Here is a 19,244-nt window from a genome sequence, read left to right as displayed (position 1 = left end):
AGTAAAAGTTCAACGTATTTTTGCCAAATTTTCTGATATTACATACACACACACACACACACACACACACATTTGCATACATACATACATACATACATATGTAATTATAAGGTAGTAAAGAGCTTTGGTGGAATGTTGGTGTGACAAAGATAGTTTTACTATCAGAATAAAAATGAAATTAATAAGAATAGGGATCGATACAAGTGAGGCTAGGACTTTGGAAGATTATTATATACCAAAAAAAACCCAAGAAACTCAGATAATTTCATAATCATAGATGTTATTTGTTGTAAGAGAGCATTTAGTTGGTAGGGGCAAGAGAAGTCCTTGGGAAATAATAAGAGTATCAATAAAACTTTTAAATTTATTTAAATAATTAATTAAATAATCAAAGTGGAAGAGGAGAAACTCTGAACAAGAGAGGTTGTGATTTGACTGCTGATGAGGAGAGGATGAGAGAGATGTCAGAAAGGGAGAAAAACTGGACTGATTACATGTGAGGAGTCATGAAAAGAAAAAGTCAAGGACAATGGGGTGTCTAGAAGAATAGTATAATGTTTGACAGAAATAAAGAACAAGAGGGATGCATTTATGAGAGAAAATAATGAGTTTCGTTTTGTTTGAGACTCCTGTGGGACATCCATGTATATCAGGCAGCAGGATATATGAGACAAAAGGTCAAGAAAGAGAGGGGCAGTTATAGGTAGATTTGAGAGGATTATGAATTAAGATACTAGTTAAATCACGTGAGATTCTAGACCTATCAACCTAATCTTCCTTCACTGAACATGTTGCCATCTCCAGTCATCCTGATCTCTATCTTGCCACTGGACCCAGATGGCTCTAGAGAAGAAAGTGCGGCAGTGACTGACAGCCCTCCCTCACTTAAATCCAATTCACTTGCAAGTCATGGCATCACCTTCCTGATGTCATGGTGCTCTTCAAGAACAAAGGACAAGGGTCAGATTCTTAAAATCTGGTCTGCTTACATTAGTGATACAAATGCTTAAATTCCTTAAGAGTCTGGGCAATATGGCAGATTCCTAAAATCTCAACCACCCCCAATAGATGTTCTAATAAACCTTATCTTTGGCTGGAAAAAAAGAAAAGGCCAAACAAAAACAAGAAGTTCCATTTAGCACAGTTCTTAGCATAGAGTAAGCACTTAAATACTTTTCATTCACTCACACACTCATCACCTTTGCAAAGGGTAAATGCTGCTATGCAATGTAACATACTTTCTCTTGTTGTATTCCACAGCAAAGCATGGAAAATAAGTGACAATTTTTTCATGTTATTTGGAAAAGTACATATATACAGAAAATCACACTTCAGCAGCTAAGGGGAAAAATACTTTATAATTACAGTTACAATTAATAAACAATTTAATTCAACATGTACTCTTCCATCCAGTGACGCTGGCCTCCTAACCATTCCGCAAACAAGACACTCCATCTCTCAGATTAAGCTATTATCCTTAGATGTCCTTCAAGCCTAGAATGCTCTCCCTCCTCCATTCTGACTATTGACCTTCCTGACTTCTGTTAAGTTACAAACAAAACCCCACCTCCTACAGGAAACCTTCCCTAGACCTTCTTAATTCCACTGCCTTTTTCCTGTTAATTATTTCCTATTTATCCTACATACAGTTTGCTTTGTATACATTGGTTTTCATGTTGTTGTTTTTTACCCCCCTCCTCATTAGACTGTAAGCTCCTTGAGGACAGGGAGTGTGTTTTGCCTCTTTTTGTATTCCTAGTGCTTAGCACAGTGCCTGGTACACAGTAGGTGCTTAATAAATGTTTATTAAACTGAATTTGTAATTACAGTTACAATTATGAAGACATTACCTTTAACTTTGATCCATGAGGCACAACTGAAGATTTATTCTGCTTCGGTGGGATATAGAGTTCCCATTTCCCATATTCAAGTTTTTTATATGGATAAGAAAATGGATTCCAACCACCTATAAACAAAGGAAAAAAAATCAGTAACCAAAGTTCATTAATAGTAATATCCAATTAGTTTCAATAAAATCATTATAGAATATTTACAAGATTTTACACTATGTAATACCATTTAAAACAAGTTAACAAACTGCAAAAAGGAAAATATATGAAGATGTACAGATATGACTAATCATATAGTAGTAGCATAGGAAATATTTAAAAGTCAGTAAAAAAATATTTATTAAGCATTTTCTATATGCCAAACATTGTGCTAAGCACTGACAATACAAAAAGAAGCAAAAGGCAGTTTCTGTCCACGAAGAGTTCACAATCTAATAAAGGAAACAACAAGCAAATAAATTTATACAAACTAGCTACATACAAGATAGACAGGAAATAGTTCTAAGAGAGAAGGCAACAGAATTAAGAGAGAACAAGAAAGAATTCTTGCAGAAGATGGGACTTGAAAGAAGCCAGAAGGCTGAGATAAGGAGGGAAGACATTCCAAGCATGGAGAATAGTCAGAGAGAATACCCAGACCTGGGAGATTAAGTGACTTCTTGGTGGAACAGAGAAGAGGTCAGTGTGTAAGAAAACTGTAAAAGTAAGAAGATTAGGGATTGGTTTTATGAAGGGCGTTTAACTTTGAACTTCTATTTAGAGGATTTTGTATTTGATCCTATGGGTGACACTGGAGTTTCCTGAGGCAGGCAGACCCACCAGTCTAAGTGATAAGATAAAGGCTTGCACCAGAGTGATGGTAGTATCAGAGAAGAACATACATAATAATAGCTAACATCAAATAGTGTTTACTATGTGCCAGCCACTGTGCTAAGCACTTCACAATTATCTAATTTAGTCTTCCTAAAAATACTGGGAGGTATATACTATTATTATTCCCATTCTACAAGGTGCAAGAAAAACACACACACACACACATTTTTGGACATGACCACTGTATGGATTTATTTTGATTGACTATGCTTATTTATTAAAAGGTTAGCGTTGGGATTTTCCCCTTTTATTTCAGTTGTTAATGGAGAGGGAGGCTTGAGGAGAGCATAGCAATAATGGTTTTGTAATTGGTTTGAGATAGATATTACTTATCATCTTAAGCAAGGCTCCATACATTCCTATGCTCTCTAATGTTTTTAATAGGAATGGTATTGCATTTTATCAAAAGCTTCATCTGTATCTATGGAAGTAATCATAATTTTGGGGGGGGGGGGTTTGTTATTGATATGGTCAATTAAGCTGACAGTCTTCCTAATATATAACCAGCCCTGCATTCCTGGCATAAATCCCACCTGGTCATATCTTTGTGACATATTGCTAAAATCTCCTTGCTATTATTTTATTTAAATTTTTGCATTAACATTCATCAGGGAAATTTGTCTAGTTTTCATTCATTGTCTTTGATCTCACTGATTTAGGTATTGAAACCATATTTATGTCATAATGGGAAACTGGTAAGACTGTTTTCTTTACCTTTGTTTTCAAGAAGTTTATATAGTATTGGAATTACTTGTTCCTTAAATAATTGATAGAATTTACTTGCAAATCCATCTGGTCCTGTAAATTTTTTCTTAGAAAGGGCATTTTTTGCTTGTTCAATTTCTTTTCCTAAGGTAAGATTATTTAACTATTTTATTACTCTTCTGTTAATCTAGACAATTTATATTTTTGTCAATATTCATCCATTTCACTTAGACTATCAGTTTTATTAGCATATAATTGGGCAAAATAACTCCAAATAGCTGCTTTAATTTTATCTTTATTGGTGGTACATTCACCTTTTTCATTTTTGATACTGGTAATTTGGTTTTCCTCTTTTTTTTCTTTTTAAATAAAATTAACCAATGGTTTTTAGGGGTTTTTTTTCTCTTAAAACCAGCTCCTAGTTTTATTTATTAGTTTCAGGGTGTTTTTTACTATCAATTTTATTAATCTCTCCTTTGATTATTCAGGATTTCCATTTGCTGTTTCATTGAAAAATTTCAATGTGTTCTTTTTCTAGGTTTTTTTTTTTTGGTTGCATACTCAATTCATTGATCTGCTTTCTCTTTTATTGATTTACATATTTTAAAAAAATTTCCCCTAAGAAACGCTTTGGCTGCATCTCACAAATTTTAGTATATTGGTTCATTCTTGTCATTCTATTTTACAAAATTATTATTTCTATGATTTGTTCTTTGACCAACTCATTCTTTAGGATTAGATTATTTATAGTTTTCAATTAATTTTTAATCTATGTTTCTAAGGCCCTTTGTTGAAATGAATACAATATCCACTCCACCCTGGACTTATTTTATTCAGTTATTCAAGATAGGTTACTCTTGGTTGTAGTCATAGTTCTTTTGCCTTTCAAAATATCATATTCTAAAAAAGTAGAGGCACCTTTAACATAGTAGCTGCTAAATCTTGTGTGATCCTGACCGTGGTTCCATGACATTTGAATGTTTTTATTGGTTGCTTGAAGTATTTCTCTTTTGACCTGGAAGTTCTGTAATTTGGCTATAATATTCCCAGGAGTTTCCATTTTGTATCTCTTTCAGGAAGTGATTGATGGATTCTTTCATTTTCTATTTTACCCTCTGGTTCTAAGATACCAAGGCAGTTTTCACAGAAAACTTCTTGAAATATGATGTGTAGACTCTTTCTTTGATTATAGCTTTCAAGCAGTCCAGTTCAATTATCTCTCCTCAATCTATTTTCTAGGTCAGTTGTTTTTCCAATGAGATATTTCACATTGTCTTCTACTTTTTTCATTCTTTTGATCCTCTCTTATTGTTTCTTAATGTCTCATGGAGTCATTAGCTTCTACTTACCCAATTCTAATTGTTAAGGAATTATTTTCTTCATTAAGCCTTTTTATCCCATTTTCCCATTAGGGCAATTCTGCTTTTATTATTTTCTCAATGAATTTCTGTAATTCCTTTTCCATTTGGTTAATTCTGTTTTTTAAGGTGTTGTTTTCTTCAGTATTTTTTGTGCCTCTTTTAGCAAGCTGTTCTCTTTTCATAATGTTCTTCCCTTCTCATTTCTTTATCCAATTTTTCCTCTATCACTGTTATTTAATTTTGAAAATCATTTTTTAGCACTTCTAGGAATTACTGTTGGGCTTGTGTCCAATTCACATTTTTCTTTGAGGTTTTCCTGGTAGCTATTTTGGCACGTCTTCTGAGTTCGTATCTTAATCTTCCCTGTCACCACAGTAACTTTTTATGATCAGGTTGTTTTTTGTGCTCACTTTTCCATCCTGTTTCCTGACTTTGAACTTTATGTTCAAAGAACTGGTGGGCATGGTTGGGATGAGAAACTATCCCAAGCTTCTGACTTTTTTGCATTGCTGTTTTCAGATCTAGTTCTGTAGGTTTGGACATTTTTGGTATATGGTCACTCTCTCCTGGTCTGGGATCTGGTCTTTACCCAGGAAAAGTTCCTGATCTTTTGCAATTTCAAGCAATACTGCTCTTCAGGGCTCCTGCTCCTTCTTGACCAAAACTGTTCCTCTCTGCCCTTGAACTGTGAACTGAAAGTGGGTATAGGCAATAGAGCTGACAAACATTGTCCAGTACTCCGCGTAATGCTAGCAACAGGTCCTTGATAATATCTTTCTGGCCAGGTGCCTGATCCCCTTATTGTCTCTGGCTTGAAAAGCTCCCGAATCTATTGCTGCTACTGTTGCCACGGCCAAGTCCCACCACTTGTCATGCATCCACATGAGCTCAGGACCAGGCTCCACCCCAATATCAGAGATCTCTCCTTCCAATTTCCTAAGTTATCTTGGGCTGGGAGAATGTCTCACTCTGACCTTTTGTTGGCCCCATCATTCCAGAATTTGATTTAAGGCATTAATTTAAAGATATTTGGAGGGGAATACATGGAGAACTTAGTTGTAATATTCCTCTAGTCCACCATCTTGGCTATCAGCAATAATGTATAATTTTTTTTTTAAATTGGGCCACTGAATCACTATTTTTTTAAATGAACCAAAAAGATCAGAAGAAGTTAGGAAAGAAAAACAGAAAAGCAGGGAGATTTTGAAAGTAACATGCAGAATTTTTTTTTAAAGGAAAGCAGTACACAGGAAAATATGTAGCACAGGGGAGAGAATATCGACCCTGGAGTCAGTAACACCTGACTTCAAATCTAGCCTCAGACACTTACTAGCTGTATAACCCTAGACAAGTCACTTAACCACAACTGATTCCAAAAATAAAATTAAATTTAAAAAGCAGCATGAAATGGCGATTCATGGTTACAGAGGGAATTCTCTTGCATTCTGTTGTATATGGGAAAGCTCTTTTTGATGTTTAATAGCTTAAAAATTAATTTTAAAAAGTCTTAAATATGCCATTTATTTATTTTATGATTCATTTATAAATTATTCTCCTTCATCATTCTTTACCAGCTCATGTAATCTTTCCAGGATTCTCTTAATCCTCCATTGTAGCATTTCTTATGGCACAATACTACTCCATTACATTCATGTCATAATTTGTATAAAAGAGAAAGACCTGTTCTCTTCCCTCTCTACACTGCCATTTGGCGCCTGGATCAGATCTTGTAAGCTTTATTATTTTCTATATACAGATGACTCCCATATCATATCCTAGATCTGGATATCCAAAGAGAGCTGGGTGGGAAGCAGTGAAAAGAGCACTGGACTTGGCATTAGAAAGACTGGAGTTCCAATATGGCCTCAGACACTTACCAGCTGAGTGACTCTGGGCAAGTTACTTAACTTCTATCTACTTCAGTTTCCTCATCTGTAGAATGGAAATACTCCTACCTCCCTGAGATAACATAAGGAAAATGCTTTGCAAATCTTAAGAAACTATAAAAGTGTTAGTTATAAATTATAACTATTATTATATTATAATTATAATAATTATTATATTATTATAATTATACTATTATCATCATCTTCATTATTATTATTATCTAGACCTAGTTCATCCCTGGATGATCTAGGCCCTTATCATCAATGGCCTTTTAGGAAATTTCAAACTGAGTATCTCACAGGTATCTCAAACTCAGCATGCCTAAAACAGAGCTCATTATATTTCCCCCATAAGATATTATCCCTGTCCCTTTAAAATATAGCCCTTTTCACATGGCGCAGTTCAGTGGTGAAAACAGCAGAAAAAAATAAGTTTAGATGAATAAAAAGAGGTATATCAATAAGTAAAGAATGCAAGATACAATCACTGTCAGACAAACATTTTGATGCCTGAAAACAATAGGAAAAGAACTCTAAATCAAGACTATTAAAAGTATATGTATAATGTAGTCATTTACATTAAGGTTACTTAACCATTTGAAATTTATCTTGGTATACAGTATAAACAGTAAGTCTAAGCATAATTTATGCCAAATTACTTCCAGTTTTCCTAACAGTGTTAATAAAAACAGAAATCTTCCCCCCAATGATTTTTCTTCTCGGTTACTTTAATTGTTCTTGGTATTACTTGTGTAATTGATTCTACTAATATACTTTTCTAATTTTTAATAAGCATCAAATAATTTTGATGATACTACTATATAATCTGGGAATAGAAACTGAGGAAAGTCACATGATTAGACCTGAACTTAAAACTGTTTTAGCAGCTGTGTGAAGAACAGACTAGATAGAACAAGGAGGCCAGGAGAACAAACAGAAGGTTACAGCAACAGTCAAGGCAAGATGTGATGGAGGCTTGAATTGAGGTAGTGGCTATGTGAGTGAAGAGAAGTGGTTATGAGTATAAAATATTGTAGACTGACAAATGGATATATGGCAAAGAGTCAAGAGTGGAGAAAAACATTGGATTAGAAACTCAGGGAATACAAGGATAACAGAGCCCTTGACACAAATGCGGAAGTATAAAACAAGGATGGGTTTGGGGGTCAGAGGCAGAATGTTTGGGACATGCTAAGTTGGAGACACGTATGTGACATTGAAATTTCTGAAATGTCCAATAAACAATTGGTTATGAGATACTGGAGCTGAGGAAAGAGACTGGGGTTGTAGATATAGATCCCAGAGTCTTGTGCAGAGATAACTAAATGAAGTGAAATGATATAGAGGAAAAGTAAAAAAAGGGATTAGAACAGGGGTATACTCACAATCAGGGACAGGGATAAGGATGATAAACTAGCAAAGAAAACCAAAAATGAGTGATCATACACTAGTGATCATACATAAGAAAAGAAACAGATAATACTTGTGTCATGAAAAGTCCTTTTCCGCAGAAAGATCAAAAAGGAAGAAAATAGAGAAAAGATAAATATGTAGTAAGAAATCATTGGGAACTCTGAAGAAAACAGCTTTAGCTGAGTGATGAGGAAAAAAGCCAGCTGAGAAAGGGTTAAGGAGTGAGAGAAGAGAAAGTAGGGACAATAAGTATATAATCAGCTTCCTCTAGGAGTTGGCTATAAAACTAAAGTTAAATGATGATAGCTTTGAGGTTTAATAGAGTTTTGTTTTGTTTTTTAGAACAGGTAACATGGGTATTCTTGTGGACAACAGAGTAGGAACCAATGGAGAAAGAGATGTTTAAGATTAAAAGAAGAGGGGATGATTGAGAGAGTAATCTGCTAAAGGTGAGAGGGGATGGACATGGTTGTTTTGGCCTAGGTGAGAAGGGTTATCTCCTTACCAGAAACTAGAGTAAAGGAAGAAATAGTGGGAATTAAGGATTAATTAAGAATTGACTAATTAAGGATCTGACCTGAGGAATGGGGGCTGTGAAATGAGGAAGGATCTGAACCAAGGAAAAGGGGCTGTGAAATGAGGAAGTGAGAAGAGTGAGTTTAAAGTCCTCTAATGAGGGAATTACAGGGTGAGGAGAGGTGTGAGGTTTGGAGGTTTGGAATAGCCTTTATATGGAATGAGAGAGTCAATTAGTATTTATTTCCTTCCTTAAGTACAAGTCATTTGGAGATAGATAAAATACTTTTTTAGTAGACTCTTGAATGACTTCTTCCAGCACTATTCAGAACTTTTTAAGGAAGAAGGGACAGCTAGGTGATGCCTGGCCTGAAGTCAGGAAGACTTATCTTCCTAAGTTCACATCTGGCCTCAGACACTTACTGGCTGCATGATCCTGAGCAAATCACATAACACTGTTTGCCTCAGATCATCTGTAAAATGAGCTAAAGAAGGAAATGGCAAACCACTTCATTATCTTTGCCAAAAAAAACTCCAAATGTGGTCACAAAGAGTTGGACATGACTGAAAAATGACTCAAAAACAACAAAAAGTAAGAAGATAGATGGAAGGAAAAATCCAAGGTTATAATATCGTGTTAGCACCTAAGGCAGAGACTGTTCATTTTTTCTTTGTATACCTGGAACTTAGCATAGTTCTAGTGTATAGTAGATGCACTGAAAAAAAAAAGCAATTGAATTGAATATTTATAAAAATTAAAATTCCATTAGTGATTCAGCCTTATATTTTATTAGACCTGTGGAATATAGGACAACTTCAACTGCTACTCTATTAGCCATCATGCTACAGTTTGCTCTTTTTAGTACAGGGTTCAATTTAGATTTGAAAAGACTGCATGCAGGCCATCAATTTTCACATCTTTTCCCACTCTCATTTCAGCAATCAGAGATGTGATTTAACAGAACTCCTGTTAAGTTATATGGAACATTAGTTTTAGTATGCCCAGAAGTCAAAACTGATGTCACAACTGAATTTTTATTTTATAGCACACACATTTAAAAAAGACCATTCATAGTGCATACCCTTTGACCCAAGCAATAGCACTTCTAGGGCTATATCCCAAAGAGATCATACAAATGGGAAAAGGACCCACATGTACAAAACTATTCATAGCAGCTCTTTTTGTGGTGGCAAAGAATTGGAAATTGAGAGGATGCCCATCAATTGGGGAATGGCTGAGCAAGTTGTGGTACATGAATGTGATGGAATACTATTGTGCTACACGAAATGACAAACAGGATGACTTCAGAAAAATCTGGAAAGATTTGTATGGTCTGATGCTGAACTAAGTGAACAGAACCAAGAGAATGCTGTGCACAATAATAGTCACGTTATGTGATGACTAATATTGATAAACTTAACCCTTCCCAGCAATACAAGGATCTAAGACATCTCTAGAGGCCTTGTGACAGAAAATGCTATTCACATCCAAAGAAAGAACTATGAAGTTGAATTGCTATTTTTTTTCTCTTCTGTTGAGTTTTGTTTCCTCTTTCTGATGGTTCCTCCTATTGGTTTTAATTTTTACTTACAACATCACTAATGTGAAAATATGTTTAATATGAATGTAAATGTATAGCCTATATCAGACTGTGCACTGTCTTGGAGACGGTGATGGGGAGGAAGGGGGAGAAAAATTTTAAACTCAAAAGCATATGGAAGTGATTATTGATAAATCAAAATAAATTAACAAAAATAAAATAAAAATAAAAAAGACCATTCATTATCATTAATAGTTTCTGATTTTACTGTCTGTAATTAAATGCCAATTAATACATGTACAGTTGATTCATCCAATATAAATGAAAGTAAACTTTTTCTTCTCTAGACTATTGGCCAAATATAGAAAAAAGTTTTTAAAATTTCATGTAAGATTATCTACATACTTTCATTACATAAAAGCTGTCATCTTATGTTTCAGCCCACTATTAATAAGAGATTAAAAACAACTTCAATACTTCTTTGTGATGTGAACGCTTTTAATGTGGCAAATACAGTAAACACACAACCCTAGGATATTTTGTCTAACTGTTGAAATTTCTCTGAAAATCAACATTCAAGTTGCCAGTAAAATTCATCAGCAATATTTAAAGCACCTGAAAAAGGAATTCTTAATTTATAAAAAAGAGGCACTATGTAAAGAAACAATTCAAATTTTTTAAAATAAAGCACAGGTATGGACACTCAAACAAGGAAATTGCTGAGGAAAATCATAATCAATATAGAACTCCTAATAACAAAAGTTTTCAAGTAAGTTGTTTTTAAAATATGAAGAAAATCATACAGTAAGATGCATATAGGTATCATTCAATTACTTTTGGTCCAGACCTAGGATATGAACTATATAGGGAACTCCTAGTGTTGAAACTATTTCCCACCTAAAGGGATGTTCCCACACCATCTGTAAATTCTAGTCTCAGAATCTGGAACATAGTAGGTGATTAATAATTTTTGGTTCCTTGGTTGAATGATTACAGAATTGCCTGGCAATTCTGAAAGATTATGTGATTGGACTACAAAAATATAGAATGTGTAAAAAGTAGAACTTGAAGCAAAGTCTTCAAGAATTCAAGTCTAGGCCTCTACTAACCCAGGTTCTTTCCGATATCACTCTATAATGACCATTAATTCAAATAAGTAGCAAGTGATTGTTTCATGGTGTGAGTACCTCTCATTGTTTAAGATTTATCAATAAAAATAAAAATAATAATAATAATAATAATAGCAATAATAAGCTGCAACTTAATTCAAATCTTAAGAGCCTACTCTGTGGAAAAAAATAGCTTAAAAATACTTTACAAATATTATCACATTTTATCATCATAATATCCTTGGAGGTAGGTTCTATTAATATGAAAAAAGTGCAAAATAATAATTAGATAAAGGCACATTAGAATAACTGAGGTCCTATCTCAAACATATAAGATGGACAAAAAATTACAAAAATGAGAAAATAATGACTGTTACAAGAAATACAAGTCAAGCACACTGGTATACTGGTGATGGAGATGTGAATTAGGTGAGCAATTTGGAACTACATTCAACAATCTATTAAATTGTGTATATACCCTTTGACAAAACTACTAGGCTTATTCCCCAAAGACAACAAAAAAAGGAAAAAAGATCTACATATACAAAAATATAGCAGCTCTTTTGTTTCAGCAAAGAAACAGAAAAAAGGGGGATGTCTATTATATCAGTAATTACAATAATGATATTTATTGGCATAAATATAATAATTTATGGTTAGTAAAATGCTCTAAATATATTAAGTCATTTATTCCTCATAACAACCCTATGAAATTGGTGTATTAATATGTTAATTTTTACAGATGCAGAAACTGAGGCTGAAGTAAATTGACTTGTTCCCGACTTAAGTGAAGTAGGATTCAAATTCATATCTTCCCTACTCTAAGTCAAGTGCTCTACACACTCCAGCACTTGGATAACTCAGCTGGGAAATGTCTGAACAAATCATGAAAAATAAATATAATGGAATATTATAGTACATTAGGAAATGACAAAAGGGAAGGTTAACACAGAAACTCATAAAGATTTGTATAAAATGATGCATAATGAAGTAGGTACAACCAGGAGAACAATTTATAGAATTATAAAGAAAAATAATTTTGATAGACTTAACAATACTGATGAATTCAATGAGCAAGTGCAACATTAAATCACCATAGATCATCTATGATGAAGCATACTGCCCATCGGCTCACAGAAGGATAATGGACTCAAAGCATATAATGAGGCATGCATTCTTGGTTGTAGCAAATCGTGTGAATGTTTCCTTTGACTAGATTATATGTTACAAGGATTACATTTTCCTCTTTTATTTAGTGAGAGAACTTGAGATAATACTGCCAATAGAGAAACAGAATAAGAAAGGGTCATTGAGGTGTATTAAAAAATTACTCTCACTTTTTGCAGATGATATGATGATATACTTGGAAAATCCCAGACTCAACTAAAAAGTTAGTTGAAACTTTAGCAAAGTAGCAGGATATAAAACAAATGTACATAAAGCATCAGCTTTCATATATATTCCAACAAAACCCTGCAAGAAGAGATAGTAAGAGATACCCCATTTAAAGTAACTTTACACAGTATAAAATATCTGGGAGTATACATGCCAAAACAAACCCAGGAACTATATGAACAAAATTATAAAACACTTTTTGCACAAATAAAATCAGATTTAAATAACTGGAGATCATTTAATTATATAAATATTATTATCATATTTATGTTCATGGGCAGGCAGGGCCAATATAATAAAAATGACAATTCTACCTAAACTAATTTATATAGTCAATGCTATCCCAATTAAATTACCAAAAGATTATTTTATTAAGTTAGAAAAAAAAATAAAATTTATTTAGAAAAACAAAAGGTCAAGATTATCAAAAGAACTAATAAAAAAAGTAAAGGAAGGGGGTTTCACATTACCAGATCTTAAACTATATTATAAGGTAGTAATTATCAAAACTATCTGGTAGTGGCTAAGAAATAGAAAGGAAGATCAGTGTAACAGAGTAGACACAGCATCAAATGACTATAGTAACTGTGTTTTATAAGTAAAGATTTAAGTTTTGGGGATAAAATTCAGTATTTAGTAAAATTATGGGGAAAACTACAAAGCAATATGGCAGAAATATTAACAGTGAAAGTGGTATGGCAGAAATTGGGCATAGATAGACCAAATGTCTTACATCATTTACCAAGATAAGGTCAAAATGGATACATGACCTAGATATAGAGATATTTTACAAGAAAATTTGAAAAACATGGAACATATTGCCTAACCGACTTATGGACAGGTGAACAACGTATGGATAAATAAAAGATAGAGAGCAGTGTGAGGTTAAAAAAAATGGATAATTTTGATTACATTAAATTAAAAAGATTTTGTACAAATAAAACATATATAGCCAAGATCAGAAGGAAAGCAGAAAATTGTGGGAAAAAAATTTATACATAGTTTCTCAGATAAAGGTCTCACATTTATAAAGAACTTTGTCAAATTTCTGAGAAAACGAGTCATTCCCCAATTAAAAATGGTCAAAGGATATAAACAGGCAGTTTTCCAATGAAGAAATCAAAACAATTTATAGACATATGGAAAAATGCTCTAAATCATTACTGATTAGATAGATTTAAATTAAAACAACCCTGAAAGACCATTTTACACTTATCAGACTGGCCAAAATGATTAAAGGAGAAAGCAACATTGGAAGAGATGTAGAAAAACTGGGACACTAATTCACTACTGATGGAACTGTGAACTGATCCAACCATTTTGTAGAACAATCTGGAATTATGCCCAAAGAGTTATTACATTGTCTATACCCTTTGACCCAGCAATGTCACTATTAGGTTTGTTTCCCCAGATGATTAGGGAAAAAGTGAAAGAACCTATATGTTCTAAAATATTTATAGCAGCTCTCTTAGTAATGGCAAAGAACAGGAAATTGCAGGGATGTCTGTCAATTGTGGAATGGCAGAACAAGTTGTGGCAAATGATCATGATGGAATACTACCATTATAAGAAATGATGAGCTCGATGATCAATAGATAAACATGGGCAGAAAACATGACAGAAAAACATGGATACACTTGCATAAAGTAATAAAGAACAAAATAGCAGAAATACTGTTTTAAGAACTTTGAGCAACTAAGTCATTTTGATTATAAATTAATATAATAAATAACTGCAAAGGAAATATTAAGGAAGATGCTATCTGCATCCAGAGAAAAAACTAACAGAATTACTATAGAACTTATGTTATTATAATACTATAGAATGATTTTACATATGTACATATTTGTGTCTGAGTGAGATTGGTGAAGACCCCTCATAAAATTTAAACTTAAATGAGTAAAATAAGGTACAGACCCCTAATAATAATATATCTGTACCCAGGTCAGGAAGCTTGTAAATAGCCCAGATAAATATGTTCAAATTGTTGCAAAAATAAGCATCACCACAAATTGTTCCAGGATCTGAAATGAACAAAAACAGGATGTACTAAGAGGATAGTTGAAGGAGGGAAAGGCAGGTGTAAGCTATGTAATGATTCTGTAATTTCCACTGCTGTTGGTGGGGTATTTTTTTCGTGTTTAGATTGTGCCCTCTGAAGCCCAGTCCATGGAATAAGAGGTAGGGGCTAGGGAGGGGTTGCCGTTAGAACCTATAAAAATGCTTGCTTGGGTGACACCACCTGCGGTCTTGCATCAAACTGCCTTTCTGTGTGAGTCGCCCTTTCTCGAGGTCGAGATAAAATCCTTTCTACTTTCTACCTGGAGAAGCCTCTGAATTAATTTGGGTAAGGCTCATCGCTGTCCCACACATGTCTAATGGTAGCTATCTTCAGGGTGGGGAGAGGGGAAAAGAAGGAAAAAAAAGGTAAAAAAGGAAGAAAGTTACATGATAATTTTATTATGTATTTAAAAGGAATAATAAGTTGTACATAATAAATATGCAGTTTCATATGCAATCTTTTTTTTTCTATTCTATGTTATGAAAATGCTTGTTTTATTTCTTAAGTTCAGAATAAAATAAAATCGAAAAAATAAAATACAAAAGCTAAAAAAAAAATGAACAGAAGGTAACAGAAAAAAATTCAAAATTAAAAACCCATATATTAGCAGAACAGATATGAGAGTAATGAATCATAATCTATACATTTCTTTCAAAATGCAAACCATATAGCTTAACCTATAATCTTTTTCTCTTCTACTTTCTATGCAGAAATGTTTTCTTTGGGGGGGTGTTTAATAAATTCAGAATAAAAAGTAAGCATTGCATCAAAGGATATAAATGAAAACTTCTCAAAACAAACTATAAAAAAATTCTCAAATGATCCAACAAAGAAGGGGAGAATTAAGGAAGGACTAGCCATAATCAAAAACAAATTCCAAATTCAGGGGGTGTATTGTGATGGAAAAGAAAAGGAGAAAAAAAATAAAAGTAAGAACCTGTAGTCTGGGTCTGAGTGATAAGAAAGGAAGAAGGGGAGTGGAGCAGTAAAGTTCAATTCATTATAGATCATTAGTGGTGAAGGCACACTTATTATTCCCTACCTTCTCCTTTGTAAAGAAAGGGTTAAAGGACAGAGAAAGAAAATGTATAAGACAGGAGAGAAAAAATTGCAAATTTAACAACCACTACCAAATAGGAATGGAAAGAACTGACCCTAAACTGAAAGAGAATAACCGAATGGATAAGAAAGCAAAACACACTATGCTGTTTAGTAGAAATTCATCTGAAACAAAGAATCACACAAAGTTAGGTAAAAAGCTGGATGAAAATCTAGAATGTTTCAGGTGAACTCAAAAAAAGAAAAAGATACCAATCATGATCTCAAACAAGGTATGAACAAAAATACATATGATTTAAAAGAGATAATTAGGAAACTATATTATGCTTAAATTTATCATAGACAATGAATTAATAATATCTACTTAATATATATGCACTGGATAGAACATCAAAATACTTTGCAAAAACTTAATTGAATTATAAAGTGAAATACAGAATAACAGTGAGAAATCTAAATGTACCCCTTTCAAACTTACACAAATATAATTTTTAAAAATACAAGAAAGAAGTTAAAGACCTGAATATAATTTTAGAAAAGTTAGGTATGATAGATTTCTGGGAGTTAACGAACAAGAAAAGTGTGAATGTGTGTGCATGTATGTGTATACGTGTTTACATGCACAATACATACACATACACACACACACAGATCAAGCCCTCTAACCATAGAGGTTCCCCAGAGTTCTGCCCTGGGTCCTCTTCTCTTCTTCCAAGGTACTTCTGCCCTTGGTGATGTCATCAGCTCTCAAGGATTTAACTACCATCTCTATGTTGATGATTCTCAAATCTAGCTATCCTGCCTCAATCTTTCTGATAACTCACTATCTCCCATGTCCAAATGCCTTTCAGACGTCTTGAACTAGATGTCCAGTAGACATCTTAAATTCAACAACATGTTCAAAACAGAGTCATTATCTTTTCCCCTAAAACCTCCCACATCTCCTACCTTCCCTTTTAATATAAAGGGCAACACTATCTTCCCAGTTCCTCAGACTCCCAACTAATCCTGGATTTCACAGTATCTCTGACTGCCCAGACCCAATCTATTAGCAAGGTCTGTCAATTCACCTTTGTAACATCTCTCCAATATACTCTCTTCTCTCCTCTAACAATGTCGAGTGTATTCCTTCATCACCTCACACCTGTGGGTCTGCTGGCCTCAAATCTCTCCCCATTTTAATCCATACTTTATTCAGTCAGTAAAGTGATTTTCCTAAAATGTAGGTCCAGCCATGCCATCCTACTTGATAAACTCTATTGACTTTCTATTGCCTCCAGGAGCAAACACAAAGTGCTCTGTTTGGCATTCAAAGGCCTTCATAACCTAGCCCCCTCCTACATTTCTTCTTACACTCTAGTCCCTGACATGTACTCTTCAATTCAGAGAAACTGGCCTTCTGACTGTCCCATGAACAAGACACTCTATCTCTCAATATTTTCTCTGGCTATCTCCCATGCCTAGAATACTCTCCCCTCCTCCTCTAACTAATGACACCTTCTCGGCTCCTTTAGGTCCACACTATAATACCACCTACTACAGAAAGCCTTCCTCAACCCCTCTTAATTCCAGTGTCTTCACCCTATTAATTATTTTGTATTTATTCTGTATATAACTTGTTCTATAAATGTTTGTTTGCATGTGCCTAACGCATAGTAGGCACTTAAATTTTTATTGACTATTGATTGTTTTTAACTATTTTTCTTTGATATGGGGAAGGATTTAGAGGAGGGCTATAAGAAAGGGACACTGTATGGAAACGACAAATGGTACATGATTTAAAAGGGCATGAATAACACCAATTTTTAAAAAAAGGAAATAAAAATAGATTGACAAACAAAAGCCTATACTGGTGTCACCAAGATATGAAAAGAAATAGAGGAAGAGCTGCAGCGCATTAAGGTGAATATTACATGGAGGGTTTATGGAAAGATACTGACCAGAACCATACAAGATGAGGGATTATTATTTGAAAGAGTGAAAATACAGACACATATAAATATGTGAATTGAATTTCTTCACTATTCATTTGAAAGACTGTGCTAAGCCTACTGATGATGTTTCTTAGCCAAATATTATTAATTTTTCTCAGTTCTGTTGCTCTAGGCACTACTGGCAGGCCTTTTGTTAAAACTCTAGCCTGAGATTCCACAACATGGTTTTCAACATGGTATCAGTTAAAGGTTTAAACTGTGAGCCTCATAGTTTGCCATGTATTGGTTGTATACTATTGGATAAGTCACTTCTTTGATCCCAAGTTTGCACAACTATAAATCATAATAGTTGACCTATACTCACATATGTATAAAATACCTGGCTGTTTCATTTATCCCCAATTCTTAACCAAAAGATGGGGAAGAAATCCCCAGGTAAGTATCTGAATTCTACAAAATCAATTGGTTTGATAAACAAATATAAAAACATTAGTTTCAGTATAGTTCAGGATATTTCTTGGCAGCTAGGTGATGTAGTAGATAGAGTGCCGGGCTCAGGGTAAGGAAGACCTGAGTCTGAATCTTGCCTCAGATACCTACTAGCTGTGCAATTGTGGGCAAGTCCATTGGCCTCAAACTGTCTCAGTTCCTCAGTAAAATGGGGGTAATGATACCTATCTCTCAGGATTGTTGAGGAAAAAAAGAGATAATATTTGTAAAGCACTTTGCAAACCTTAAGTTATATACATTATAATTATACACGTAATTATCATATATAATTATACTTATACAGGTATATTATATAAATATTGCTGCCATCATTATTGTTAGTATTATAATTATTCCAATAACACATGTGAAGAGCTTAGAGATGTTACTAACAATGCCTCTTTTCTCTTACAATCATTTGCTAATGAAGGCTTTTGAAAAGAGGCTTTTTTCGAAGGAACAGATCCAGTGGACTTCAGGAAACATGGGACCTTAGGTGTTGTTGCTATCATTGCTATACTTAAAAAGCAATTGAAACTTGTCACAACCTCTGAAGAAATTGTTCAAGTTGCTATAATTTCTGCGAAAAGAGACATAGCACTGGCAACATAAAAGCAGATATTATTTTAAAAGCTGGAAGAAAAGGGAAACATCATAGTAAATGATGATTTAGAAATTACTGAAGGCATGAAGTCTGACAGAAATTGTCTCCCTCTCCATGTTCTGGTAATATAGCAAAGGTCAAAATTGTGACTTTCAGGATACCAATGTTCTATTAAGTGAAAATTAAATTTCTATTGTCCCTCTCCCATGTACTTGTTCTTGAAATTCTCCGATATCCACTGTAAGTTACTAGTCATATTTTCAAAAGACACTGCTGGAGAAGCAATCAATAAACTAGACATTTTTCTTTCTCTCTAATTTTTTTGGGAACATAACTCTAATAATGATATTGTTAGGTCAAAGGACATGCCCACCTTAGTAATTCTGGAGGTATAGTTGCAAATTATTTTGGAATTTTAAATGGCTAACCGATTTCACAACCCCACCA

General features: G+C 33.8%; 1 protein-coding gene across 1 annotated transcript in view; it reads right to left on the bottom strand.

The window, feature by feature from the left end:
• GBE1 (1,4-alpha-glucan branching enzyme 1) overlaps positions 1–19,244 on the bottom strand; it is a 281,545-nt gene that overhangs the window by 177,163 nt on the left and 85,138 nt on the right. The window contains exon 3 of the mRNA XM_027874190.1: positions 1,851–1,966. Coding sequence (XP_027729991.1) covers positions 1,851–1,966 — 116 coding nt within the window. The remainder of the gene's footprint in view (positions 1–1,850; positions 1,967–19,244) is intronic.

Source organism: Vombatus ursinus, unplaced genomic scaffold, assembly GCF_900497805.2.
Source record: "Vombatus ursinus unplaced genomic scaffold, bare-nosed wombat genome assembly UNPS02014805.1, whole genome shotgun sequence".
Taxonomy (NCBI): domain Eukaryota; kingdom Metazoa; phylum Chordata; class Mammalia; order Diprotodontia; family Vombatidae; genus Vombatus; species Vombatus ursinus.
The sequence above is the reverse complement of the archived record's forward strand: the minus strand, read 5'-3'. Positions and strand labels throughout refer to the sequence as shown.